General features: G+C 44.9%; 1 protein-coding gene across 13 annotated transcripts in view; it reads right to left on the bottom strand.

Moving 5' to 3' along the window:
- dmd (dystrophin) overlaps positions 1-24,892 on the bottom strand; it is a 356,433-nt gene that overhangs the window by 139,329 nt on the left and 192,212 nt on the right. For all 13 annotated transcript variants that reach the window (XM_086147909.1, XM_086147907.1, XM_086147902.1 and 10 more), the window contains 6 exons: positions 19,660-19,829; positions 18,222-18,345; positions 10,783-10,861; positions 8,641-8,753; positions 7,257-7,385; positions 1,658-1,850 (listed from right to left, as the gene is read on the bottom strand). In XM_086147909.1, coding sequence (XP_086004035.1) covers positions 1,658-1,850; positions 7,257-7,385; positions 8,641-8,753; positions 10,783-10,861; positions 18,222-18,345; positions 19,660-19,829 — 808 coding nt within the window. The remainder of the gene's footprint in view (positions 1-1,657; positions 1,851-7,256; positions 7,386-8,640; positions 8,754-10,782; positions 10,862-18,221; positions 18,346-19,659; positions 19,830-24,892) is intronic.

The raw sequence follows: 24,892 nt of genomic DNA, 5'->3' as shown, positions 1-24,892 counted from the left end.
TTCCATTAAGTTTCGTTGTTGTTGTTACTGAGAAAGCGCATTTCTCTCTAAATACACATCAGATGAAGGCGGCGCTGCAAATGGGGGCCTTATGATTGCCTCACGCTCTCACCACCTCCTCGGCATGAAACGCGTCGACGGTATGTCCCCATATGGGGCATTTGGCTTGAAAATGGGCTTTAGAGCCGAGCTGACAGTGAGAAATGTTCATGTTGTTTGGCAAATGGACACCCCAGAAGGACACTCCACTTGTATCTTTCTACTTGAGATGGCTTGAGATTTTCATTGGGGTCTGCTGGGTCATCACTGAGTGGTCGGTATGCTTTGGTTGGAGTGAACAGATGCGCACATCTGGAAGGTATTAAGAGCCGGTGGGCCAAATACGAGCGGCCTGGACAGCGGTGTCTCCATATACGTTAGTAATACGTCACCTAAGAGATAGAAAGCTCAAGTGGGCGGGTACACTTGAGTGGTTCTCAGGTCTAAGCCAGATGGAAAGGGACCAGACCAAGTGCGTGTGGACAAGACACCCGGCTTGGAAAGCATCATGACACTGTTCAAGGTACGGTACGAATGGAATAAATGGGCGCTTGAGCACTTTCTCCATTGTAGGAGCACTTCTTCTGCTCGTGCAAACTTCACCGGCTTACAGGAAATGTAACCCTCTGATTTCATATATAAACTCTGTTCTGTCTCTCTCTCTGTTGGCATCTCTGACAAAGTTTTAGCTCCCACCCTCTCCTCTACCAAACATGCACACATGACTCTGCAGGGTGAAAATTGCCACTCCGTGCTCCTGTGAATCGTAAAATACGATTTCAGCCATGTGTGATGTGTTCGGATGCACGGCGACACATTTCCAAGAGCGGAATGCCAGGAACTTGCGTCTGGAAGGGGGCCGACCGTGACGTTTTCAGGTGAGGTCTCACCAGAAGAACTCGAGCATCTTCACGCGCACTACCGGCAGCAGGGAATAACCCTCCACGTTTGAGGAGAGCGAAAACTCCTTCGGTGATTCTGAGCAGCTCTGGAAAAGTTCCAGCTGTGGTTAGATGCTGATTAATGAGTCAACTTCAGAGTGTGCTAAAATGGCGACGAGTAGATTTAAATGGAGGGAAACCACTGTTTTGGTTTATCTCCCGTTTTGTGGTCTCCTGCTTACTGCACGGAATTTATCTCGTGACTGACGCCGCTGCTAAATAATCCCATCCACTCGGGAGCCTGCGACGCTTCGGAAATGAAAAGGGCTAAAAGCGACAATTCGGCATGTAAATGGTCACGCCACCTGGCAAGTGCCCTGATCTCCTGCAGCGAGGAAACTGCCTGCAGGAATCGGCGGGGGGTTTTGGTGTCCTAGAATGACCAAGAGAAGCTCATTCATGCTTTTATTGCCGGTAGGGTGGCCCGATGTAATGGCCTTTTAACTGCTCTTCCCAGAAAGAACATTAAACAGCTGCAGCTCATTCGGAATGCTGCTGCGAGACTTTTGTAAGTATCGGGGCATTGATGGCCGCACGTAAATCACGAGTCAAGCTGGTGCGGTGGCACAAATGGCAAAGATGATGTCTGAACCTTTGGATAAACCGAAGTCGCGAGTGCAACTCATGTGGTTTGCTCCGAATGAATCCCAGAAAATAAACTCCGTTCCCCTTCTCACCTAGCTGTAGCGACCTCTCCCTCGCCCTCAGGTCCTCCAGGACCTTCTGGTAGTGCTCTTTGAATGCGTCGATATCGGCGTCCAGGAACGCAGAGGGGTCCTCTTCCCCTTCTTTCGCCTCTTTCAGCTCCTTCAGCCGGCTTTCCAGGAGATCCACCTGAGGCTGCAGGGAGGCCAGGCGGGCAACCTCCTCCTGGCGGGAACGAGAGAGAGCGAGCAAGGTTCAAGGGTCGACAGTATGAGTTGGCGTCCCTCACGTTGCCATGATGATTTTAATGTGAAAAAAAAAACCAAACCCAACACTTCGACTAATCCATATGAACTCATGCTATAAAATCTGAAATCAAAGTTCCACTTCATTTGCTTTATGTTTAATCAGTTCTGTTTTATGGAATAAAAGTGTTTCAATATAGTCCCAGCTGCTAATGAATAGGAAGCCAAGCAGGAAATTGGACCAGCTCAGCAAAACCAAAATGTGGCGTTGACAGTGTTACTGAACTCCGTGTAAAGGAAAAATCACTTATCGTCCCAGAAGAGACGAATATTTGCATCAAGGTATGTAGCAGCATTTCTGCCCAAAATTAGGTTGGTTTTACGAAGGTAATATAACGCTCAGCAGTCGACGCACATATCTGTACTTCTACGCGAGGCGGCTGGCAGTTTCTGAACTCCGCGGAAAATCAATTCCTGTGATGTTTTTTTTTTTTTTTTTTTCCTATCAAGGCAAGGCAAGGTAAGGCGATGCTCGGACCTGGTGTGAAGATCAAACCTGGGACTATCAGGACTGGGTGCAGATGGGAGAGTGCTCTGGACACATTTAAGGACCTTTAGATAGAATAATTCATTGCGCCGACGTGTTGGGAAAGACAGTTCTCTGCTTCAGGCTGCCCCCTGCAGGGGTCGCCACAGCCAATCATCTGTATCCATCAACCCTCTCCTCGCACGTTATTTTGCTTCACGCCCTCTTTCCCTCCGTCCATAAACCTGCTCTTTTGTGTTCCTTTCCACCTCCTGCCCAGGAAAACATCAACATCTCCATCTGCGTTGCCTCCAGCTCTGCCTCCTGTCTTCTCAGTGTCTCCAAACCAGACACCATGTCCGCTCTCACCTCAGTCTTCTTCACCTTTCCTTTCATTCTCTTTTGTCACCTCTGACATTTTTCTCCACCCGATCCAACTTGCTTGCACGCATTTCTCAACCTCTTCTTCTTGCTCTGCATTAACCCTGATGTACTTAAAATCCTCCACCTTCTGCATCTCCATTCTCAGTAGCCTGGAAGTTCTCTTCTCACTCAAACTCATATATTGTCTTTCCGCGGCTAACCTTCAATACTCTCCTTCCAGAGCAGACCTCCGCCCCTCTTGATCGTCCTCCACCTGCTCCCTGCTCTCACTATAGATTACAACATCGTTTGCAAAAATCATGATCCACGGAGATTCCTGTCTGACCCCATCTGACAGCCTGTCCGTCTCTGTAAGGGAACAGGAAGGTGCTCGGAGCTGATCCCCGATGTAGTCTTGCATCATGACTGACTTCAGCCACGTCTCGGTGAGCCGACATGACTGACGGTCCTTTCGGGATGTTGGGAGGTTGGAATCCATCTTCACTCCAGAAGGAAGGAGGACGAAAAACATCACACTTTTCATCCCCACAGTAAAAATGCAACAGATCTCAGCAAACCAGTCTTCATTTCCCACAATTCAACCACATTCATTAAAAGCAGCAATTTCACTTGGTTACGGTTTGAGCAAAGGATGGATTAAATCTTAATTAGCTATTTTCCTTTGACAAATATGATTGCAAGAATTGTAAAAAAAAAAAAAAGAAAAACACAAACACCCAGACATCCATTGTTATTTGAATTTGATCGCCTTGGGGACTCAAACTGCAGTATCGTGTAAATATGCCTGGGATTGTGTTGTGCTTTTCTCAGCTTTATTAAGACAGTTGCATGCCGCCTCGTCTCAGAACAAAGCTACTTGAATGAGCTTCGAGGGCTTTGTTGTCAAAGACCTGCCTGTTTCACCAAAATCTGGTTAATACACACACACACACACACATATATATTCACACAATCATACAAACAAATAAAAACAAGAGCTTTTCTAAAGTCTGAAAGAACCACTGGCAGCAGTGCGTGAGTGTGACGGATGTGTTTAGAAATGCTGCCGATGCAGCTCACGTACAGTGGTTGTATATGAATGAATGAAGTTCAACAAAATGCTACGTCTGACCTGGGTTCAATCAGGGATTTTGGTCCGAACCAATGCGACGGCAAACACATCGTAAACAGCGAATGACGAAAGAGTGGGTGGGGATGATTGGAATTAGTGAGAATATCTACACGATTGCTAACAGTGAAGGAGGGAGGGGGCAGACAAAGAAAATTGGACTACACTAATGGAGGAAAGGGCAGATAATCGTGCTAACAGCTAGGAGATTTAAGGGTTGATTTGCTGCTCCCCTGCAGAGTCGGCAAGTATAGTAATTAAGACATAGCATGTGTTCAAAGAGTTGCTTTAAAATACTGCACACACACTCGGCTCACAAATACAGTAATACCTTGACTTGGGAGCGTAATTGGCCCCGTGCTTGAGCTCGTAACCCAATTTGCTCCTATACCAAATTGATTTCTCCCTTTATAATGAATTGAAATGCTATTTCAGTCCCCAATTGTGTTACATGGACAAAAATGTACTCGAAGCTGTTGTTAAATGTAACTTCCACACTTTGCTTCATTTTATGGCTGAACCTCATTCAGCAACGGAGTGATTGCCGCTCCTCTTTTTAAAATGATCAAACCATCCCCGAGCGGCTTTGAATAACTTCCGATGCTTCATCCCTCGACGTTCCTGCCGTCTGCCGCACCAAATCCCTTTAAATGTCTCCTGCCTTCTCACAGCTGCTCACAGCAAAAAAATTCTTCACACGCCTCGCTCGTGTTCTTCCATGATTATCGCCGGGCTAACTTTTGGTTAGCGTCCTACTGTCTTCAAAACGCCACTTCAGGGTCATCACAATTGCTCCTCACTCAGATCTTGGCTCCAATCACAAAGAAAAAGATCCACCGAGCGACGGCTCGGACCTCGGAAATCTCTCAAGTTGATGCACTCGTAAGTCGAGGCTCAACCGCACAACGAAAGGACAGAAGCTACAGGCCAATCCGGACGAGAGCCATGACGTTCAGGAGAAATCAGAACAGGGAAAAGAATCGATGAGGCTGATGCAAGGAGAGATGATAGGTGACCATGTTGATTCTTTATTTTTTCAGTTTTCTTTCTTTCTTCTTCCACGTTCCCTCTTTGTCATGTTTCCCAATATCTCATCAAGAGGAGGAGGGACTCTTCACTTGTCTTCTGTCCCGAGTGAAGGCGTGCAGGGAGTCTCAGGAGGGAAGTTAGAACAAGGCGACCTCAGAGCTGGAAGTGAGGAGATGAATTGTTTGGCCAATTAAAATGCAGTAGCTTGTTGGATGTTTTCTCTCTCTCACGTTGAATTATTCTACTTTTCCTTTTAATTGAAACAGAAAATCTGTGAGAAATTGGAAAAGTCTCAAATTAAGTTTTTTTGGAAAGAGAACGATACTGTTAAATACTGGCTAAATGCGAACATTTGCATGAGGGAGCGGAGGATCGTGTGCGCGCGCGCATGTGTGTGTGTGTGTGTGTGTGTGCATGGGAGGCGGTGTAACAGAGGTGGCATCGAAATCAGGAAGAGGAGGCTGAAGGCAAATAACTGTCTCAAGGAAGCAGCGAGAGAGCGACAACTCCAGCAGTGGTGGGAACGGAGAACCAGCGTACAATAGGGAAATACACACCACAGGATCGGTTATTTACACACAGACAGACACACACACACACAAATCATATGCACGTATACCTCGAGAATATCAATATATAAAAGGATGTGAGCAGAAAGTTACAAATCTGCTGCTTCAAAACAAACTTCTTTCCCCTCTGTTTCTGATTTCTGATACTTTTTGATGACTATAATTTTATAGAAAATGTAATTGTATGTATACAAACAATTATTATTACTGGCACTTTTATAATAATAATTATTATAATAGCCATTAAAATAATAATAATGACACTTATTATTATTATTATTATTATTTTGTTATTGTTGTTATATCATTCTAAATAATAACAGTATATAATAACAACGACAACGACAACGACAACAACAACAATAATAATAATGATAATATCATTATCATTATTATCATTATTATCATTCGCACTTTGCCAGCATTTAATTAGAATCACCACTTAATGCAAAGATCACTGAACATCTCATTAGTTTTACTGCTCCAGTAACTAACTAGATCGGGCTGTTGTCCCTTTGAGGTCAGTATCGGTGTGTACCTTCGGTTGCACACAGGAGAAGTCGGTGGAATTGAACCGGCAACCCTATTGGAGGGCTGCTTGCTCTATCAGCTTAGCCACAGCGTTATCGTTAAACTTCAACAAAAATAAACGCTGACTGTATCATAAAACAACGCAGATTCCAAGTAGATACTCCAGTTTGTGTTGTAGTCAGAGGGTTGACGGTTGGATTTCTGGAACCCAAAGTTATTTGCGTCGTGGCTCCACCTCCGCTGGCGTGTGATTGGGTGAACGTAATCAAACGACATACAAGCGCAGACAGTTTAGCGCCGACAAGTTTAACTTTGCAGAGAATTACATTCAATTGGTGAGTGAAGGTCGGCAGGAGAGAGAAGAATGCTGTTCGGACATTCTCACTTTATGTTTTCTTCAAGTGGTGACGAAGTCCAAAGGATTTCTTGGTTTCTTGGTCTTCCATGGTGGACAGTGTTTCCATGGTAACATTCTGTGACCATCCAGTATCTTCATATTCTTCAATTTCAACAAAGGTTTTTGGTCATCCGGGTCCTGGTTGGTCCTCTGACAATCATATCGTGCTCTCTGGATGAGAGACCCTCTTCAGTTCTTCAGGCAGGTTCTTCAGAGGACTTCATCTCCTCAAGAGAACAACTCTCAAGTCCAGTTGCCACGATTTTGATTTACTTTCCCTTCTGTACTGACTTGAATGCGGTTTTCAGGCATCTACCCTTAGAACGTTGGCCTAAAAAGTCCCAGTGATCAGTAGATGTTGGAGGTCCTTGCAGGACCTGATCAGGATCTGCATTCCGCCCGAACGCACGGCCTCATTATCCGAAGCGTTGTTTTCCCGCCAAGAGTCCCTCACATGACTGAGCAGCTTCCATTTGGAAATGAAAATGGGAGTGGGGGGGAAGGCAGGGACTGGGTGAACACATGAATGAGCAGCACGTCATACTCACGGTGAAGATCTGAGGCACACAGACGCATGCGAGGAGACAAGAAGGTCACACAAGCTGTTTCAGTAACACATGGGAGGGAGATGGAACATGAAAAGAAGATAGATGTTGTAATGGAGGCGGTTGGAGACTCTCCTTGCTACTTTATCCCTTTGTGTGCTCATGTTGTGTGTCCAACAACGTGTTGTCCAGTTGTTACCTCTTGATCACGTGGAGCCAAAGGTCTTGTACAGTTTGTGCTAACAGGTGTCCACGTGGGAGGTTTCCAGATAGGAAAACGCCTGGCGCTCCACTCACCCTGCATCTCTCCAGCTGCTGCCTCAGCGGCTCTGGTTCGGACGCCGGCGGCAGCTGGACCTTCAGCCAGTTCTCGCTGTTGTCCACCGCCTGCTCGCACTGCTCGAACAAGCTGTAGAAGGCAAGCACCTGCAGCAGGACACATTGCATGATTTTTTTTTCAAACGTGGACTCTGAAAGACTCCAACAAGCCCACAAAACCGAGACCCCCCCCCGCGCGCCGTGTCCTTGTCTGCAGCCGCTCTGGGCTGATATGTCACACCTGCGACACCCCGGGGAGTGAGTCACCTCATATCCAATCGTATTAACCGGACAACTGTGGGGAATCTGTCTATATACAGAAACGGAACATTTCCATGAAAAACACATATTTTATAGATATAAGATAAGAAAGAATGAAATAAGTAATTATATCTTATCATATAAGTACATTAATTACAGAAAATAATAAATTGTACATATTATTAGTATATTATATATATACATGTATGTCACACACATGAATGATATGAATATGATCATTCATCATATGATATGAATTATAGACATATATGAATATTATATATTACTTATCATGAATTATGTATATATAATATATAAATAAATATACAAATAATCTATGTACAACATATTTTTTTATTTTTATTTTATTTTTAATTTTTTTAATTATGTATAAATAATATATAAATAACATCGTTATTTTTGTGTTCCTTGGTGTACATTTACAGCAGTAAACACGAAGTACGGTTATAAATCTAGATACACATGTATGTCATTTGTATATATACATGTACACACACATTCACTTTTTTTTTACCATTTTACTTTAAATGTTAAATATATATTCTTATATAACTTAGACGTTATTGTAGCGAGTGAGGAATGTTGGGGTTTATGTTGATGCTTGGTTTCTGTGTGATTTTGGGGTTGCTGGGAATTTTGTGGATGTAGTTTGGGGGTGCAAGGACTTCTGTTTTTTTTTTTTTTACCTGGAATTGAGCGGGAACAGCGAGTTGTATTGCAAGCTTGTGTGCCGTGGCTGTGGCCAACAACAGCTAATGCTTATCAAACTGACGTTTTACCGTCAACCGGGTGTTTTCCTTGACTAAAACCCTACTATATATCATGTATTTATTATATATACATACATTTATATATATATATATAGATTTATACTTATCTACTTTGTGTAAGGGTATTTTATTGGAAAGCAAAATATTTCTTGTCACATGTTGTTTCACAGCTGAAGTGGAAATTGAAGCCAGAGGGTTCAGATCAGCTCTCTTCTATTTATATTATTCTTATACAAATATGAAATATATATTGAAATTGAAACAGATATGGGAGAAAAAATTTGTAGTGGGTTCATGTCGTTCCCATTTACCTTTGTCTGATAGGCCAGCCACGCCAGCCTCTCAGCCAGCAGGACGCAGAATCCCACCCAGCGCTGGTTTAGCTGCTCGGCCGCCAGGGCGATGTCGTCAGCGCGGCTCCCCTCTGGGTTCAGTGGGGACGGGAGCAAACAGGGTGGGTGGGTGGGACGGGTTAAACATTGGGCATGCACGGTGATGTACGCTGCTCAATTCACATTGACGCCACTTGTCTTCCGGTGAGGGACAAAGCACCAAACACACAGAATGAGGTTAACGTCAGCTGGAGGACAGACAGGATGAAGCTGCCATAGTCTGTGTGAAAATTTGAGGTCCAAAAAAAGCATTTTGGTCTCGCCATTCCTCTCGGCGTGCGCCGACATCTTCTTGACGTAAACTGTCAATTTGAGGCACGCGGAAAACTCAGGTGGTCAGGAAATGAAAACGTCAGCATGGAAAAGCAAAAAAAGAAAAAAAAAAAAAAAAAAAAAAAAAATCGATGTTAAAGCCGTGCAAAGATGGATTTGCACCTTTGCCTCTGAAAAGGGCAAAACGGAGCCTGTCGGCCGGATAATAATTGGACCTAGAAGCAGCAGCATCCTGGATCACGTGTCTAATCCATCACGCGACACAAACAGGTCTGGGTTCTCGCTCGTCTATCCTTTAATTCTGCCTCCTTTATGTGGAATTTATAACCACACACCAGGCGTGGCGGCGGATGGGATCGTTTGCGACGACAGGCCGCCGAGATTACGAGCGGCCCCGGAGGGATGGCTGTGTACTCTGAGATAGAAATTTCAGAAAAAGGAAGAAAAGAAAAAAAAAGTTCCCGGATTTCACTTGAAACAATGACGATAGTGGCTACCTACTAGCAGAAGGCGTGTTAGCATCGATGTACACCACTGTCTGCATCGATTCATTTCACCCTTCGCTGGGTTCTCCCGATAATGGCCAACGTCCAACGGCAACAGTTGTTGAGAGGTCTGGTTTAGCTTTTAGAGCAGGGGAACCGGTGCGACAATTCTAATATTGTCACGCTAGCACTTTAAGCAGAGAGCCACAGGGAGTCAAAGCGGGCTTGAATCCATTATTTAAGGTTAATATCAGTCCAAATCCACAATGAGGTCGCTCTGGAACAAATCAGTTCCCCCATGACGGCGTCATCATCAAACCATGAGGTCCTCAGAGGGCAAGATCACAACCGGGATGTAGCGCGAGTCCAAATGCTCCATTAGTCGTTAAACTCTACTGCCAGGGTACACTACGGTACAAGCAGTGTAAGTAGAGCCATTTGAGTAGTGCCATTTGTCCTGCTGCATTTGGCACTTGATTGACATACAGCACAGCCAATCTGAGATCTCTATCCACATACCGTTCCGCCATGACTAATGATCAATGATTGGAAGTTTGTTTGACGTTAGCGACCGCTCTCGGGACCATGCAACCCTGGCTGATTCCAGTCAGCGCAAGAAGTCGATATCGGTATACATATATATGTTGGTAGATCATTTTACTTGGTAACTCTCAAGCCGAAAAAGTGTGGCTACCCTCGGCTCAGATCATTGGGTAACGGTGGTGCAGCTCATAGAGTCCTCTGGGAAGGCCCGATCCAAGCAGCCAGCAAATAGACATTGTTGTTTTCTACCTAGTCATTATTAATCAAGCCAGACGAGGGGGTTCCCGCGGTGTCTGAGAAGGTCTGACAGGACGGCGGTTCGAAAGGATCTTCAAACACGTGAAGATTCTATTCCTTGGTATTGGAAACGTAAGGTCGGATGTTTGCTAGAGCTTAAGAGTCCCGCCTCTCTCGCAACTTGTCGCTTCAGGAATGTTCTCGCGCCGTCTTTGGATGAACGTTAGGGTTAGGGAGAGGGTAGATATGAAACGGTGCGACTTGAGGAGTGAAAATTATAAATCAAGTGTTTTTTCCACTTTCAGCAGTGGCGACAATCGCACAAGGACGGAGACGGCGGACAGAAAGGAACGTTTCCCTCTCCCCCGCTCTCTCTCACAGTGTTTCTATGGAGACGAGGAGGGAGGGTGGGACAGGTGAGGGTGTTGCCATGGGGACAGACAGGGTGTGCGAGGATGCGTGTGCACATGCATTGCGAATGAGCGTGTAGGTGTGTGTGTTTGAGTGTGTGTGCGCACGTTACCTTGCTCGACCAGGGTCTGCGCAGTGCGAGTCGCCTCCTGGAGCTTTCGGTACTTCTCCGGCCGCTCTCTTTCTATGGCCTGAGGCGGAGGGGAAGACAAGGAGGGGAAGAAGAGGGATGGTGGTGGGGTAGAAGGAGATAAGAAGTTAGAGGATACGACGGAGTCGAGCCCCAAACAAAAAGAATAATAGCAGAGGGGATGTCAATTCCGAGGAACGGATGATTGAATATTTTGAGTTTTCACACAGCTAAGATCTGGTTCTCCTTCGGAAACATCCAGGGAGGACACGCCGGTTCACGAAGGAGGCCATCTCGGAGACAGTCTAACTTTCGGCCGGGACCGAAAAGCTGAATGATGGAGCAGCACCCGGTCCATCCCGCCCGCATCTCATTCATTCATTCGTTCGTGCTGCGTGCAGCTACGTGAGAGAGCCTAGCCTGTGATGCTAAACATCTGCTAATTGTATGGGAAAGGACTTCAACCAATCAGGATGGAAAAGTTATTTGTTCCAGAAACGTGACCCGCAGAGGGCCAATGTAAAAAGTGAATGCTTTTTGCAAAAAAACACATTTTGAACCAAAAACTGCTTTTTACATGACAAAAGGCATTAATTCATTGTCTAGACCACTGTTCCTACACTCAGGGTGGTGCCGGGGTTGGAGCCTATCTAAGCTGTGATTGGGTGACAGATGGGGTTAACCCTGGACCCGTCACAGGGCCTCACATAGACACATACAACTATTCACCCTCTCACTCACACAATTCAGGGTCTCCAGTTAACCTTCTGCAGGTGTTTGGACTTTAGGAGGAACTCGGAGTACCCTGAAGAACCCCATGCAGAAACGGGTGACTCCACACAGAAAAAGCCACCTGTGGGAATCCAACCAGGGACCTTCATGTTGTGAAATGAAAGCCCCAACCATTAAGTGTTAAGTTAAGGATTTTTTTTTTTTTTTGATTATATGAAGGGGAAACCATTGTCATCTTGTTAAACAGGAAATAGGGGCTTCTTCATTCTTCTTGGGATGAGTTATAGGGACCAACGTCTGGGGTTTGTCAGCTGAGCTCAGCTCAGAGTTTGGGAAAGTAGTGGGCCGGTCTCCCATTCTGCTCCTTCCGACGGAAAGTAGATCTAATTATTTTTAAACCGATGAAGATATCAGAATATTAAAAGGGCAAAAAAGTTGAGTGGATTTGAACATTTTTTCTTGGCTCTTATCAGCACCCATCATCTCCAGCTTAGAGGCCCAACTCACTGCTTCCCCCTGCTTTGGATCTTCATGCTGAGCTAAGCCAATCCACTGCTGGCTCTAAATCAGAAGTTAATGCACAGACACGAAAATGCCATCGATCCTCCGCTGTAATTACTGAAATACAAAAGCGCAGACGTATGAGGGTTTCCCTAAGGCGATCCCTTGGAGAAGCGAGAGAAGAAAATGTCCTGTCGAATCATTTTGCTCCACAGAAAATGAACCTCATCGAGGAGTAAACTCCAAAAAAAGATGTTGCCGTCTACATCGTAGTACTTCCACACTCCTTTGTGTCTGTTTACATGTGAAGACCACAAGGAGGAGACGAGATGGACTGCTGGGTGACTTAGGATTTATGAAGCGATTGTCCTGTATCTTGAAGAAGCGACATTTCAGAGACGCCCCGAATCACACATTAGCAGGAACTTTTTCGCCTTGAACATTTTCAGGAATGAGGCTGTTTCTTGGCGCGTTCTTACAGCAGAAGAACCAGGTACAATGGCTCTTAAAACCACTTGCACTGCTACAGGGTCTTGATTTGGGTCCATAGATGTAGGTGTTTGATGATTGGTGGAACTCGTAAACCGCAGCCATTACAAGATACCATTTTTAAAAACTATCGCGGTTACCGATCAGAATTTTTCTTGGGACAAATCGGACAGGAGCAGCGAGATATGCAGTGATGAAGAGGTCCAAGTTCTTCTATCCTGCTGTGCCTCAGAGGGGTTTCCAGGGCTTGCGGAGGAACATCTACATCATGTCCAGAATAAATGCGGAGTTAGCTAACAGCTAATGGGGTTCTTTACACGGCGAAGCAGTGCAGAGTGAAGATAAATACACTTCAACCATCTGATAGTCCATGTTTATTATTCCATGAATGCCGTGGCACCTTCCACCTCTATGTTGTCTGATTCCTCTTTCTCTTCTTTGGTGGTTTGTTTTGGGATGTGGTGATCCCTACTGCGGTCCCTCATTGCCTGTGGGAATGTAAAACTAAAAGGCTCCCCTAGAGGAGGATACTTCCCAGAACAGAACGCGAGCTGGACACTTCTCAGAACTATTCTGTCTGAAAACAGCTTATGAAACCTCTTATAAGGCTCCCCCCTCTCTCTGTGGAGTTACAACATTAAATAATGGCCAGAACAGTATTTTCGCGGAACATTATTTTACGAGTATATTTGACATTTTGGAAATAAAATGTCATCATTCATCATTCCATCCCCTTAAACACAACGTTTTGGCCCAAAATGCAGTTGAGACCTTCGACCAATCAGTAATCAGTTTGTTGTTATAGTCCAAACTGAGCGGGGGGACGGGGGATGGGGGGGGGGGTTCTGCCAAATAAGAGATCATCTTGAAGATGTTGCGTTCAACGGGCGGCCCAATAACATAATGCGTCTCGCTGCGGGTTTGCCAGTGCTGAGGCATAAAAATGAAACCCAGCATTTGCCAGACATTTCAATTCATGATACCGACTCAGGTTTTGCTGCTAGGATTTCGAATCTTGCCGACACCCAAAAACTACAACATCGCCGACGACGCCACTTGACTTTTTAACAGCTTCCCTTGGTTTTTAGTGCATTTATGATGTCTGCAAAAACATCCGCCAGCTGTTTCTGACCAACCAGGTGACCTTGCCAGCATCTAAATGCTGCATATACAATTTATATATGTGCATATATATGTGTTTTAAAAAATATTTTTTCATTCATTTACTTTTTTACCGCTTTTATTTTCTTTGCTTCTTTTAATCTATTTTTTATACATCGGTGTACTTGAGCGTCAAGTTAGGCGCCTTAAATAAAATGTTATATTATTATTACTATTATAATTTTGACTATTATATCACCTTTGCATGTCCACAGCACATATATACTGTCCACAATATTAATCCCGCACTTCTGGTCAGATGCCAGAAAGCATTACGGGCCTTGAACTCACACTCGCTCAATGACAATAACCTTAAATCTAATCTAATAAATACATTTTTAAAATCTGTTTGTTCAAAAGTCCAGCTCGTCGGGTCATCGACGTATTCGGCGCTCATTCCGACGACCCTTCGGCAAAGCTCACCATGACATGTTTGAGTCTGCACTGAATGGATGGGAATGAAAAAGGGAATATTCAGACCAGCAGAGTCTCGGGGGCGGGAGGGGGGATCTGTCAAGACTCTGGCCCTGAAGAGCGGAGAGGCAGGAGCACTGTTATGTCATGGCAGAGAAAGAATTTTTTTTTTCTGATAGAGGAAGTTAATTACGTGTTTCCACAGCAACCAGGGTTGAAACGACGAAGCAGCAGTTGCATTTAGCATAAGTTTCCGACAGGTGCAATGTGCACCGCTATTGACGGGGGCTGGAATAATGCAGATTTCAAAGCGGTGTACACTGGTTCACATTCATCCATTCACATGCGGACTAGTGAAGAGAGGGTGAATGGTTGGTTATTTCCATAAGAAGTGACTGATTGTATGTCTCTCTATGACGTGCCTATGAGTGAGTGCGCGGAGGCATGTGTCTACATGACGTATGAATGACAGTGAATGACTGTCTTGATATGTCATGTGACTGAAAGGGTGAACGGTTGTATGTTTCTATCTGTCGTGTGAATGACGGGGTGAATGGTTGTATGTCTCCACACTCAGAAATAACAGTATATACTGTTCAGCGTTAGGACTGTCGAGTCGTTTTTTTTTTTTTTTGAGAGAATATATACCCAGATGAAAGTAAATATGTCAGAATGTGCTCAGAAGGCTAAAGCAGCAAATTAAAGCTGAAGTTTGTCTTCCATGTAAACAACTTTAGACTTTAATTTATTGACTTTCTTTCTTTTCCCACCTCAAATGTTTGCAAAGAGCTTTGTGCTGTAGCACAAACTCGGCAGCTGGTAAGTAGAATCAAAGGGGCTTTTTTTTCAAATTTTATTTTAAAAGGGACGTCAACTCTAAACACCTCCGTTTGCATCGACTCCAAAAACACATGCGTCCTTCATTATCCCAGCCGTCTCGTCCGCAAACGCCGCTCAAAACCCTTTCCTTCTTCTGCGGCGATTTTTTCTTTCTTTTTTTTTGCACGGGCTTCCGGCCAAAATCCAAAATTCCCCCATCCAAACATCCTTCAGCGCTTCCGAAGCCATTTAGAATTATGGTCTCGGCAAAGCGCCTCCTTGCAAACAAATGATTCAGAGTGCCCGCAGTGCCGCTGTCGAGACCAATCATCTGTAATTTAACTTATAATTTAAAATATCTGGAATATGACTGCCACATCATGACACAGTTTGAATTCCACGTTATTACACTGTTCTTCAGCCGTTGAAACGGCACTCATTAGCATTAACGTCAATGACCGGAAGGTTCTTTAACGGATATTATATACTAAGCGTCGTTGAAGGCAAGTGGAATGGCTGAAATGTGAGGAGAGGCCATTGAGATCACGATAATCAAGAATTACGGCACAACCTCGGGTCCCTCGGTCAAACATCACATGCAATGTATGCATGTGCCTGCGAGTATTCATTATCACCCATTCATTATCTAAACTGCACGCGGACCCAACGCCAGTCAATCGCAGGGCTACATATGGTGACATACAACCACTGACGTCATATCGCGACATAACCATTCACCCTCTAATTTATATATCATATAGACATAACATTCACCCTCCGATTCACATGTCATATATAGAGACATGCAACCATTCATGTCATATAGAGACACAGAACCATTCACTCTTTCATCCACACGTCATATAGTCAAAATTTCATCATTGCATTTTCACATCATGTAGAGACATACAACTATGACATACTGACTGAAGAAATCAACATACTTGCTTTCCTCATGAAGTTGACATTACATTTGCTTTGCTCAACATATAATCCAATCAAACAGCAGCCCGGACAAACAGCCAGACGTAGCGTGATGTTAAAAGCTCGCGATTGTCGGGGAGAAGGCCTCCTTCTCCCAGGTCACGCCTGTTGGGGGGGGGGGGGGGGGGCAGGTCGTCTTCTTCTCTTTTCAGACATCAGTGTGAGACGGACAGGATGTGGTTACCCAGAGATGGCGGAAAAAAATGGAAAAAGAACTCGGGGAAAGTGGAAAGAAGACGTACGGGAGGAAAACAACGCACACGTGGACGACCCTGCCACGCCTCTTATGAATATTCATGTAACAACTGTATGTAACAGCCGGGCAGGGAAAGAAGGGTGCTTTTTGCTGGGTGTTCCAAGCATAAGACCCGTTTACTGCAGGCGGTAGGGAAACAGCATGAGCCCGGGTACCTGTATTAAATGATTTTGTATTCGGGACTTTTGAAGAAGCTTTGCTTAATAAACAGACATCTAAATTGATCCATCTCGTCGCGAATCGTCTTACTCCAGCCCGATTCCAACGACTCCAAGACTAAACAATTCACCCTCTTTTTCACACGTCATTCAAAGACATACAACCATTCAGTCTCTTCTTCACAAGTCGCATCAATACGTACAAAACATTCACCCTGTTGTTCACATATATCGGCAATTTATTGTCTCCTGCTGGGAGGAACCCAGAGAACCCGGGGGAACCCCACACAGACACAGTAAGAAACCCTGTGGGAATCCAACCGGGGACCCCCTCACTCATGGAAGTGCTGACTACTGCAACCACAGTGCCGCCGTTTGGACAGCATGAGCACGGGTAACGTGAAAATATTTATATTTAGGACTGTGTAATTAAGCAATGAGAAATTTTCTATGAGTTTTAAAAATACGGCACAAAGCCTCGCAAATAGCCGTCCCTTTACTGTCTACCTTTGCAGAGAATTGAACAAAAGGCGTGGGAATGCTTTCATTGCCGGAGAGCCTTCGCCTCAGCCAAAGGAGCCATGTTTGTCGACAAAGTGCCTTCAGCTGAGTATGTGGTTACAGAGGAAAACACTCCGCCGACATCAGGACACCCACTCTGTTATAAAGAAATAAAACATTTCTCTGCCTCTCCCAACAGAATGTTTCCTTTTCAAAGGGTCTCGCTCCTGAATAGGAGTTTTTTTTTGGACGTTTCCGACGTTTCCTCTGAGGGTCTTCGCCGGCTCTGCTGATTTTTCCGATTTTGCATTCACGAAGACGCGTTCCCTGCGAGCAAAGAAGCAAGAAGGTCCTTGGTTTGATTCCACACGGGGAACTTTGTGTGTGGAGCCTCCAGGTCCTCCCCTGGTCTGCAGGAGGTTCACTGGAGACCGTAAATTGTCCGGACTTGTGAATGAGGGAGTGAATGGTCGCATGTCTCTATGCGATGGGTGGAGAAAAGACTGCTGAAAGTGATTAAAGAGTGGAGAAAGGAATGGTGGAGAAGATGGAGGTGAGAGCAGCTATCTTGGAGAAGGAGGAGAAGACAGGAGGCAGAGATGAAGATGTGGAGGTTCCTCTTTGGAAGTGAGAAGATCAGGAATGAGTCCATCAGAAGGACGGCATGGGTAGATGGAAGCAGATGATCGGCTGTCCAAAGGAATAGCCGAAAGGTTCAGGCTCCCCATCCCTTCATAGGACGGTACGGCAACCTCTGACAGCTCTGTGTTTTTTTTGGAGTCTCTTTCCTGCTATTCCTTCATGAGGTCCTATCGGAAAATCAAGAGCTACCGAGCGTGCCGTTTCTCCTTCGCTTATATTCAGTGAACCAATCAAAATCATAATTTCCAGAACAGATACGGGATTCGATCCGCTGCGGAATGGCATAACACCTGACGGTCGTGACGGATCACGTAAAAAGAAAAAAAAACATCTATTCTTGATTAATTCTTGCAGAATGTCTCATCTGTGGTGATCCCCTTGCTAATCTGAAGCAGGGAATCAGTGAGCACCGCTTCGCTATCATATGTATGCTTCCACATATTGCTGCCATGGGGGATCATTTGTCTTGCTAAAACCGGATAATTAACAGATTTCAGTGCCGGCAGGTTTTCGTCTTTGTTGAATAAATCACAAGCACGAGTTCCAGTGGTGGGAATGTTTAAAAAACACTCCATAGTCGACATGGAATTATCGCTAGGGCGCCATCCTGGATGCATCGTACCGAGATGCTACCACAAGTGCTGCTGTGCAGCCTTATTATTGTAACATTGACTGTTTGTTGCAGGCTAGGCTCGGTGGGATGTCTCTTACACACACATACACGCCCACACACACACACACATTCATACGGAAAATCCTTTTACCTGCACTTTGTCCTGCAGTTCCTGGATGCCGCCATCTTTACGTGACACGGAGAACTCCGGGCTCTGTAGGATGGCCTCACCGCGGGTCATGTAGCTGTGGACCTCTGTGAAGTCCACGTCAAATCTATGGGAACAACACATGCACGCAAGCACACACGCACGCACAGGCATGGACAATTTTTACATGCTGACACTTTGGTTTTGCAGCTCGCCCCCTCGCTCAGTTTCTTGCTAATCTTGGTGAAACGGCTAAACTCTACCCTGGCATCAGCAGTGGGGGAAAAAAATCACTCAGAACCTCTTGCGGAGGGGAAAAAGGCAATTCTGAGGAAATTGATGAAATCATTTATGTTTTTATTTCTATGTCACGCCCACAATAGCAGGGATCGCAGTCCGCTTATACACTCATTGGCACAGGGCTATAATTAATGATATTAGTTACAAATAATAACACAAGAGCATAAACGTTTTTCATTGATCCTTGGCTCCAAATGCACCACAGTTTTGCTCAGAGGTTTGTTAAAAGCCCTAAAGGGCTACAGCAAGAAAGTCTGGCCCGAGGGTTGGACTCCAGCATGACACGATAGGAAACGGCAAAAGCAGAATAGAATCGTGCACAGAGTGGTGATGTGCCCATGTGACTTGCAGCAGCTGGATGTGCCCGTGGAAGCATCGGGCAAGTGTACCGTGCTTGTTCCCTTCAAAAGTCATACAAGTAGGTCCAAGATGGCACCTTCACTGAACTGCAATTTGGTGGCATCGTGATGGAGAGCGAAACAATCGGACATAAGCGAGATGTCCCGCGCCAATGAAGTTGTTTTACTGTGTTGAAACTAGACATTGGTGAACTTGAAGGACTTTTTATTCCCTCTTGAAGCCTCCAAAAACTATTGGTTGGGTCATGATGGACATTGTAATTAGCGCCACAAGCTGCGCCGTCCGGAATCCCCACCCATGGCGATGTTAATGCTCACTATGCAAGATTTAGTTGCTAATTTGAAAGCGACTGCGGCTTATCGCTGAATGCACTGATTCCAAAAAGGTGGAGTCACTGGGAAAGTTCAAAAAGTGTTCCCCAGCGCAATTATCTCAAAATTGCACTTGTGGTCCGACAATCGAGTAAATGTGCTGAGTTACTTTCCGCCACTGCTGAGTAGGTCTGGGTCTAAGGTCGCTTCCCACTACAAGGCGCCGAGGTGTCTTTTCACAATTTTCTACTTCAAACTTGGACTATCAAAGGGTTCCGCTCAACGGTGGCCTCTATTATCATCGCCACAAATACTCATTATCGGCCGCTGCAGTGTCTCGACACCTACCTGCTGAGATAAGACAGCAGAAAAGGGTGCATGTAACTGAACGGTTCACACACACGTTAGACACTGTCTTTGGCGAGGCTTGAAATGCAAAGGTAAACTTCCCCGCGGCAACACACACTCACCTCTTCCTGAGCTCCGAGTCCACAACCACTTGCCTCTTCTTCTGCAGCGACGGCGACTCCCGGGTTTGTCGCGGCGTGGACACCTTCTCCCTCGTGATCACCTTGGTGACAGATGCCACGACGGAGTGGGTCAGCTCGGCTGGCGGGGTCGGGCTGACGGCCGATGAGAGCTGGAGGGCGCCATGAATACACAAACACACACAGAGTTCACTAGTACGGACTGGCTACGACAGCAGGCGCCGTGTCACTGCGTCGGGATCTGTCACTTTCAGATGTATCCCAAATCACCTCTTAACACTCTTGCACATCTGTCCAGGTGTCCTGAGCAGGAGAGGAGTCGAGAGCCAGAGGCATCAATCAAACATTATCGCAACAAATATGAGCCTTGGTGCCTGCGGGCTTTCACTGTGTGTGTGTGTGTGTGTGGATGATGAGACACACACCTCCTAGAGAAGGATGTCATTTTGACGTTTCAAGATGTTCAAACCTGAACTCTTAACATTGATTTATGATGGTCTGCACTGATTGTCGTACTGGAGATTTTAGTGTTTAATGTTTGTGCTGATTCATTCATTCATTCATTAGCTGTATTGCTGTCATTGGGAGTGAGGTGGTGTTCATCCTGGGCCGATTGCAGGGCCGTATATAGAGACGTACAACCGTTCACTCTCATTCACTCGTCGTCATGCAATGCGGTATCTCCGGTGAACCTCCTGCATGTGTGCGGACTGCAGGAGGAATCCGGAAACCCAAGCAGTTACAGGGAGAACATCGAGACCCCACGCAGAAGGGGAATCCAACCAGGGAACCCTCTAGCTGTGATTCAGAAGCGCTAACCGCTACACCGCTGTGCCTTTGTTTATACATATTCTAATCTGGGGGGTTTGTTTCTGTGGATAAAACACTGTTGCAGGCAAGCAGTCAGTACAACCTTCCTGACAGACAGATTACCATGGAAACCAATGCACGAACAGTTGAAGTGCACGCGAAGGGGTCAGTCAGCTAATTGTGTGACTGATTACAACAGACAAGTAATTGGGGAGGAGAGGGAGGCGACGGGTGGGGGGAGGAGGACAGCTGAAGTTCCACGCCGACCGGTGTTATTTTGGGCCAAATGATTAAATACAGTATGTTCGCAAAACCAGAGCCGATCGATCCGGCAGCCGGCTGATCCTATCTGGTTCCTTCGCTCGTATAACCTCATCAACCAATCAGTGTCAGTGAAAGATACATTATAGCAGATGCGATTCTGGGGCGATAAAGTTATTCGATAATTGGATTTTATAACAAACCGTATCTGCGTGTATGCTAGCTGTCTTAAAATAAGTATGTGAAGTACAGTAAATTAGAATATTGTGATACAGTTCTTTATCTTCTGTAATGCAATTACAAAAACAAAAATGTCATACATTCTGGATTCATTACAAATCAACTGCAAGCCTTTTATTATTTTAATATTGCTGATTATGGCTTACATCTTAAGAAAACTCAAAAATCCCATCTCCAAATATTACAATATCATGAAAAAGGAATTTTTGTTTTTTTAATTGCATTACAGAAGATGAAGAACTTTATAACAATATTCTCATTTTCCAAGACAGTCCTGTATATAATTTTTGTCCTTGGGCTGAAGCTGACAAAAGGTGTCTTATGTTCATGTTTAGTTGGTTTTAAGTCAGGGTGGCAGCCTGGTGCAGCGGTTAGGGCTTCCAGCTCATAGCAAGACGGTCCCTGGGTGGATTCCAAGTCTCCCACAGTCCAAACACATACAGGAGGTTCATTGGGAACCCTAAACCCAAATATTTCAATGAGAGAGTGAATGGTTGCATGTCTCTGATGAGTGAATGAAGGAGTCAGTGCCTCTTTATGCTTTGTTAATGCAACCCTGAATGAAGCATAAGCAGCATAGCGAATGAATGGGTCTCGCATTTGAACACTCACATCCTGTCCAGCCGATGCTGTTTTTTATTTTCATAACCACAAACCTCCCGATGTCCGTCCGGCTGTCGGGAATTCCCGATGCGTACGATATAAATGTGCATTGCATTCACTTTCTCATTTTTGTTATTCTGCCTGTGTGGCTCAACTCAAAGCCCATTTCTCCCAGCAGCAGGTTTAGATCTTGACCGCAGCTCACATACAAATCGATTCATTTTCAAAAAAAAAAAAAAAAAAAAAAAAAAAAATGATTTGGGATTATTCCAAACCAGCGGGCAATTGCAGTTTTCAAGGCTCAAAGAAGAGCATTAAAACACAGCTGAGGACCACTTTCCCTGTGCAAATTAACCTGCGCCAGGTTATTTATCGCAGCTGTTGTGAAAGCGAGTGACCGAATAACGCTGGCAACATTTAAATCACCAACACCGCGTTCTGGACGAGCATTATCACTCTAATGAGGCACACTTTGAAATCCCCCCATTGGAATCCTCGCAAGCATACAGGCCAGTCATACCTCCTGTGGATCTAACGCAGTATTTCCTCCATCAGCTGAAACCACCCCTCACCTAACACGACGCATTCATTCCTGTCCCGTGCTCCAATTGTGTTGTTCTTTGTGTTAAACCAGTACGCCGGGTATGGCGCTGTTGGGTGTCACTCGTGAGATGAGATCAGCTGAAGATGTTTGAATTTTGTCCTGCAGACGTTTAGGCACTGCTAGTGTGTCATTTTGAACAGGTTACAAAGGTTCGCCCGCTTCTGAGGTGTCCAGTTTACACCAAAGTTACTTAGTGAAGTTTCCTTTCATGGCAGGAAAACACATTGCAAAGTAGAGGGCCAAAATCACCAAAACTCTTCAATTTGTTCTGCCATGACCCATATCTGAAGGGGAGAAATGTAACACTTCATAGTTTATGCAAAAAGTACCCTTTCAAAAACCTGGGTCACAAAACAATGCTGATTGAGATGCACTGAGCTGGGAGACATAAGGAGCCGCAAAATGAAATACGGTATACGGTATGAAATCCGCAGTATAAGGTGCACCTAAAAGCCTTTATTCTTCTCAAAAACTGACAGTGCGCCTTATAATCCAGTGCGCCTTATATATGGATCAATATTGAGCCGCAAGAGGCCTCGCAACTACAGGAAGCAGACGCCGACTCCATTTTCTCCCGTAGAAGAAGTAAGCGCGTGGTGCATGCTGGGATATATGATGCGCAACGAGTGCATTTTCATTTCCATTTGTGTGTGACCCCAAAACAGCTCCTTTCAAGAGACACGCTTACAACGCAGAGTTTAAACTCAAGGATATCAGTCATGCAGTAAAACATGGGAATAGAGAAGCAGCGAGAGAAGTCAACATTAACGAATCAATGGTGCGGAAGTGGAGGAAGCAACAAGATGACCTGTGCCACGTAAAGAAGGCCAAACAGTGTTTCCGAGGAAACAAAACGAGATGGCTACCGTTGGAGGACAAACACGCAAACTTAACATGAATTAATTTAGAGGCGGTCTGTCTTGGCGCTTTCATTTTATGAAACGCTTTGAACTGTGACAAACTGAGTTGGAAATACGTTGTTTTCAACAAAGGCGGCGCAAATACCTGTAAGAGCTACAGGTACGTACGGTACCTTATTGTGAATGCACTAACTTGTTTTGGGTGGGAACGGAGCTGTCAGAACATTGGTTTGTATTCTATTAATAGTGTTTGACTGACTTATCTGACTGTTTTGTTGACATTCCCTTTAGCACAGCTCCATTTAGTGGACGCATAGTACAACCCCAGCCATTATTGTAGCTTCAATTCTATGCGCCTTATAATGCGGTGCACCTTACATATGATTTTTTTTTTTTGAATAGGCCATTCATTGGCGGTGCGCCTTATAGTGCGGAAAATACGGTAGAATTATTTTAACCCCCCAAATGAGAAAAAAAGGCATTAAATCAAGTAATTAAATATCGGGCATTCAGCAGAGTCTAAATAGCTAAAAGGAAAGTCGGTCTTACTGGAAGGAGATGGGTGGAACAGAGCCATGGGAAGGAGGTCACCAACCAACTACTTTAGGTCCCTGACAGAAAGGTACATCAAAGGGATCTAACTTAAGTTGAGATAAAAATACAGAGAACAAAGAAGCAGATGTCTCCCCTTGAAGTGCTCGGAAGTAAGTGCACCTCCAATTAAATCTATTTTCCACAAAACACAAGCAGATAGACATTTTGGAGATTGAAATGGGAAAGTGGATTCTGTCGATTGTTTGTTTTTCTAGCTGGGTTGACTAATGGCCTACACCCGCAGGTTTGTAGTGAGAAAGGACGCTGAGTGAACCTGGCTGGAGTTCAAGCCATTTGTGCTTCCTGCGCCCGCCGTGCTGTCGCACTCCGCCGTGTTAAAAGCACGGCAACTTTGCCCTTATTATCTCATGTGGTGTTTTTAAACCACACTCGCCGAAAACATTTGGCGTGAACTATTGCGAAAGGGGTCCGTATTATTTGACCAAATATTCCTCACCCGCTCTCCTCCCAGTGACACTTCTTTACATGTACTTCAGTCATGTACTGTGGCGTCGCTAGCGGTACGTCCTTCATTCTTAATGAAATAGCTTCACAGATGTAGCGACAGCAGCCAAAGGGGAAATCGAGAATTGCGTTGAGTGGTCGGGGGAAGAGGAGGGGGTCTATTGTGCTTTGGCCATCTATGATAACATACCCTGCTCTCGTTGCTCAACTGTTTAAACCAGGGGTCCCCAAACTTCAAACAAATAACTTTTCCCTTCTCTGATGGGGGGCCAGGCCAGTTTTTAACAAAAAGCGTGACAATCGCATAGGTGTCTGAACGTAAACATTTATTGTTTTCCAGAAAGCCACACATAACCAAAAATAAACCCTTTTTGGGGTCTTGACAGGAAAAAAAAATCAGAAAATAGATAAGAACATTGTTAATTAAATAAATAAATCTATTTTTCACAGAGAAAAGACCAAGGAATATTAACTCATATCAAATTCACTGTGAACATTCCTTGACAAATTCTCCATCAGTGAACGGTTTACCGCTACTTGCTATCAGTTGAGCAACCCAAAAGCTTGCTAGAACAGTTCAGCTGGTTCAGCTGAGCTCGGCATACAAATTTACTCTGGTGAGCTAACAGTCCACTTTTTAGCTACGAGAGTTTGTTTGCTCGCATTTGGCCTCGCAAGCTATCATACTTGTCTTTGTGAAGGGATTCATAGTATCGGCGCAGGTTGTATTCTTTGAATACAACCACCGTCCCTTGACAGATGAGACAAAAAGCCTTTT

Source organism: Fistularia commersonii, chromosome 6, assembly GCF_037954325.1.
Source record: "Fistularia commersonii isolate RoL2024-O1a breed Wild chromosome 6, RoL_Fcom_v1.0, whole genome shotgun sequence".
NCBI classification, from domain to species: domain Eukaryota; kingdom Metazoa; phylum Chordata; class Actinopteri; order Syngnathiformes; family Fistulariidae; genus Fistularia; species Fistularia commersonii.
This window is presented reverse-complemented; position numbering and strand designations above follow the sequence as displayed.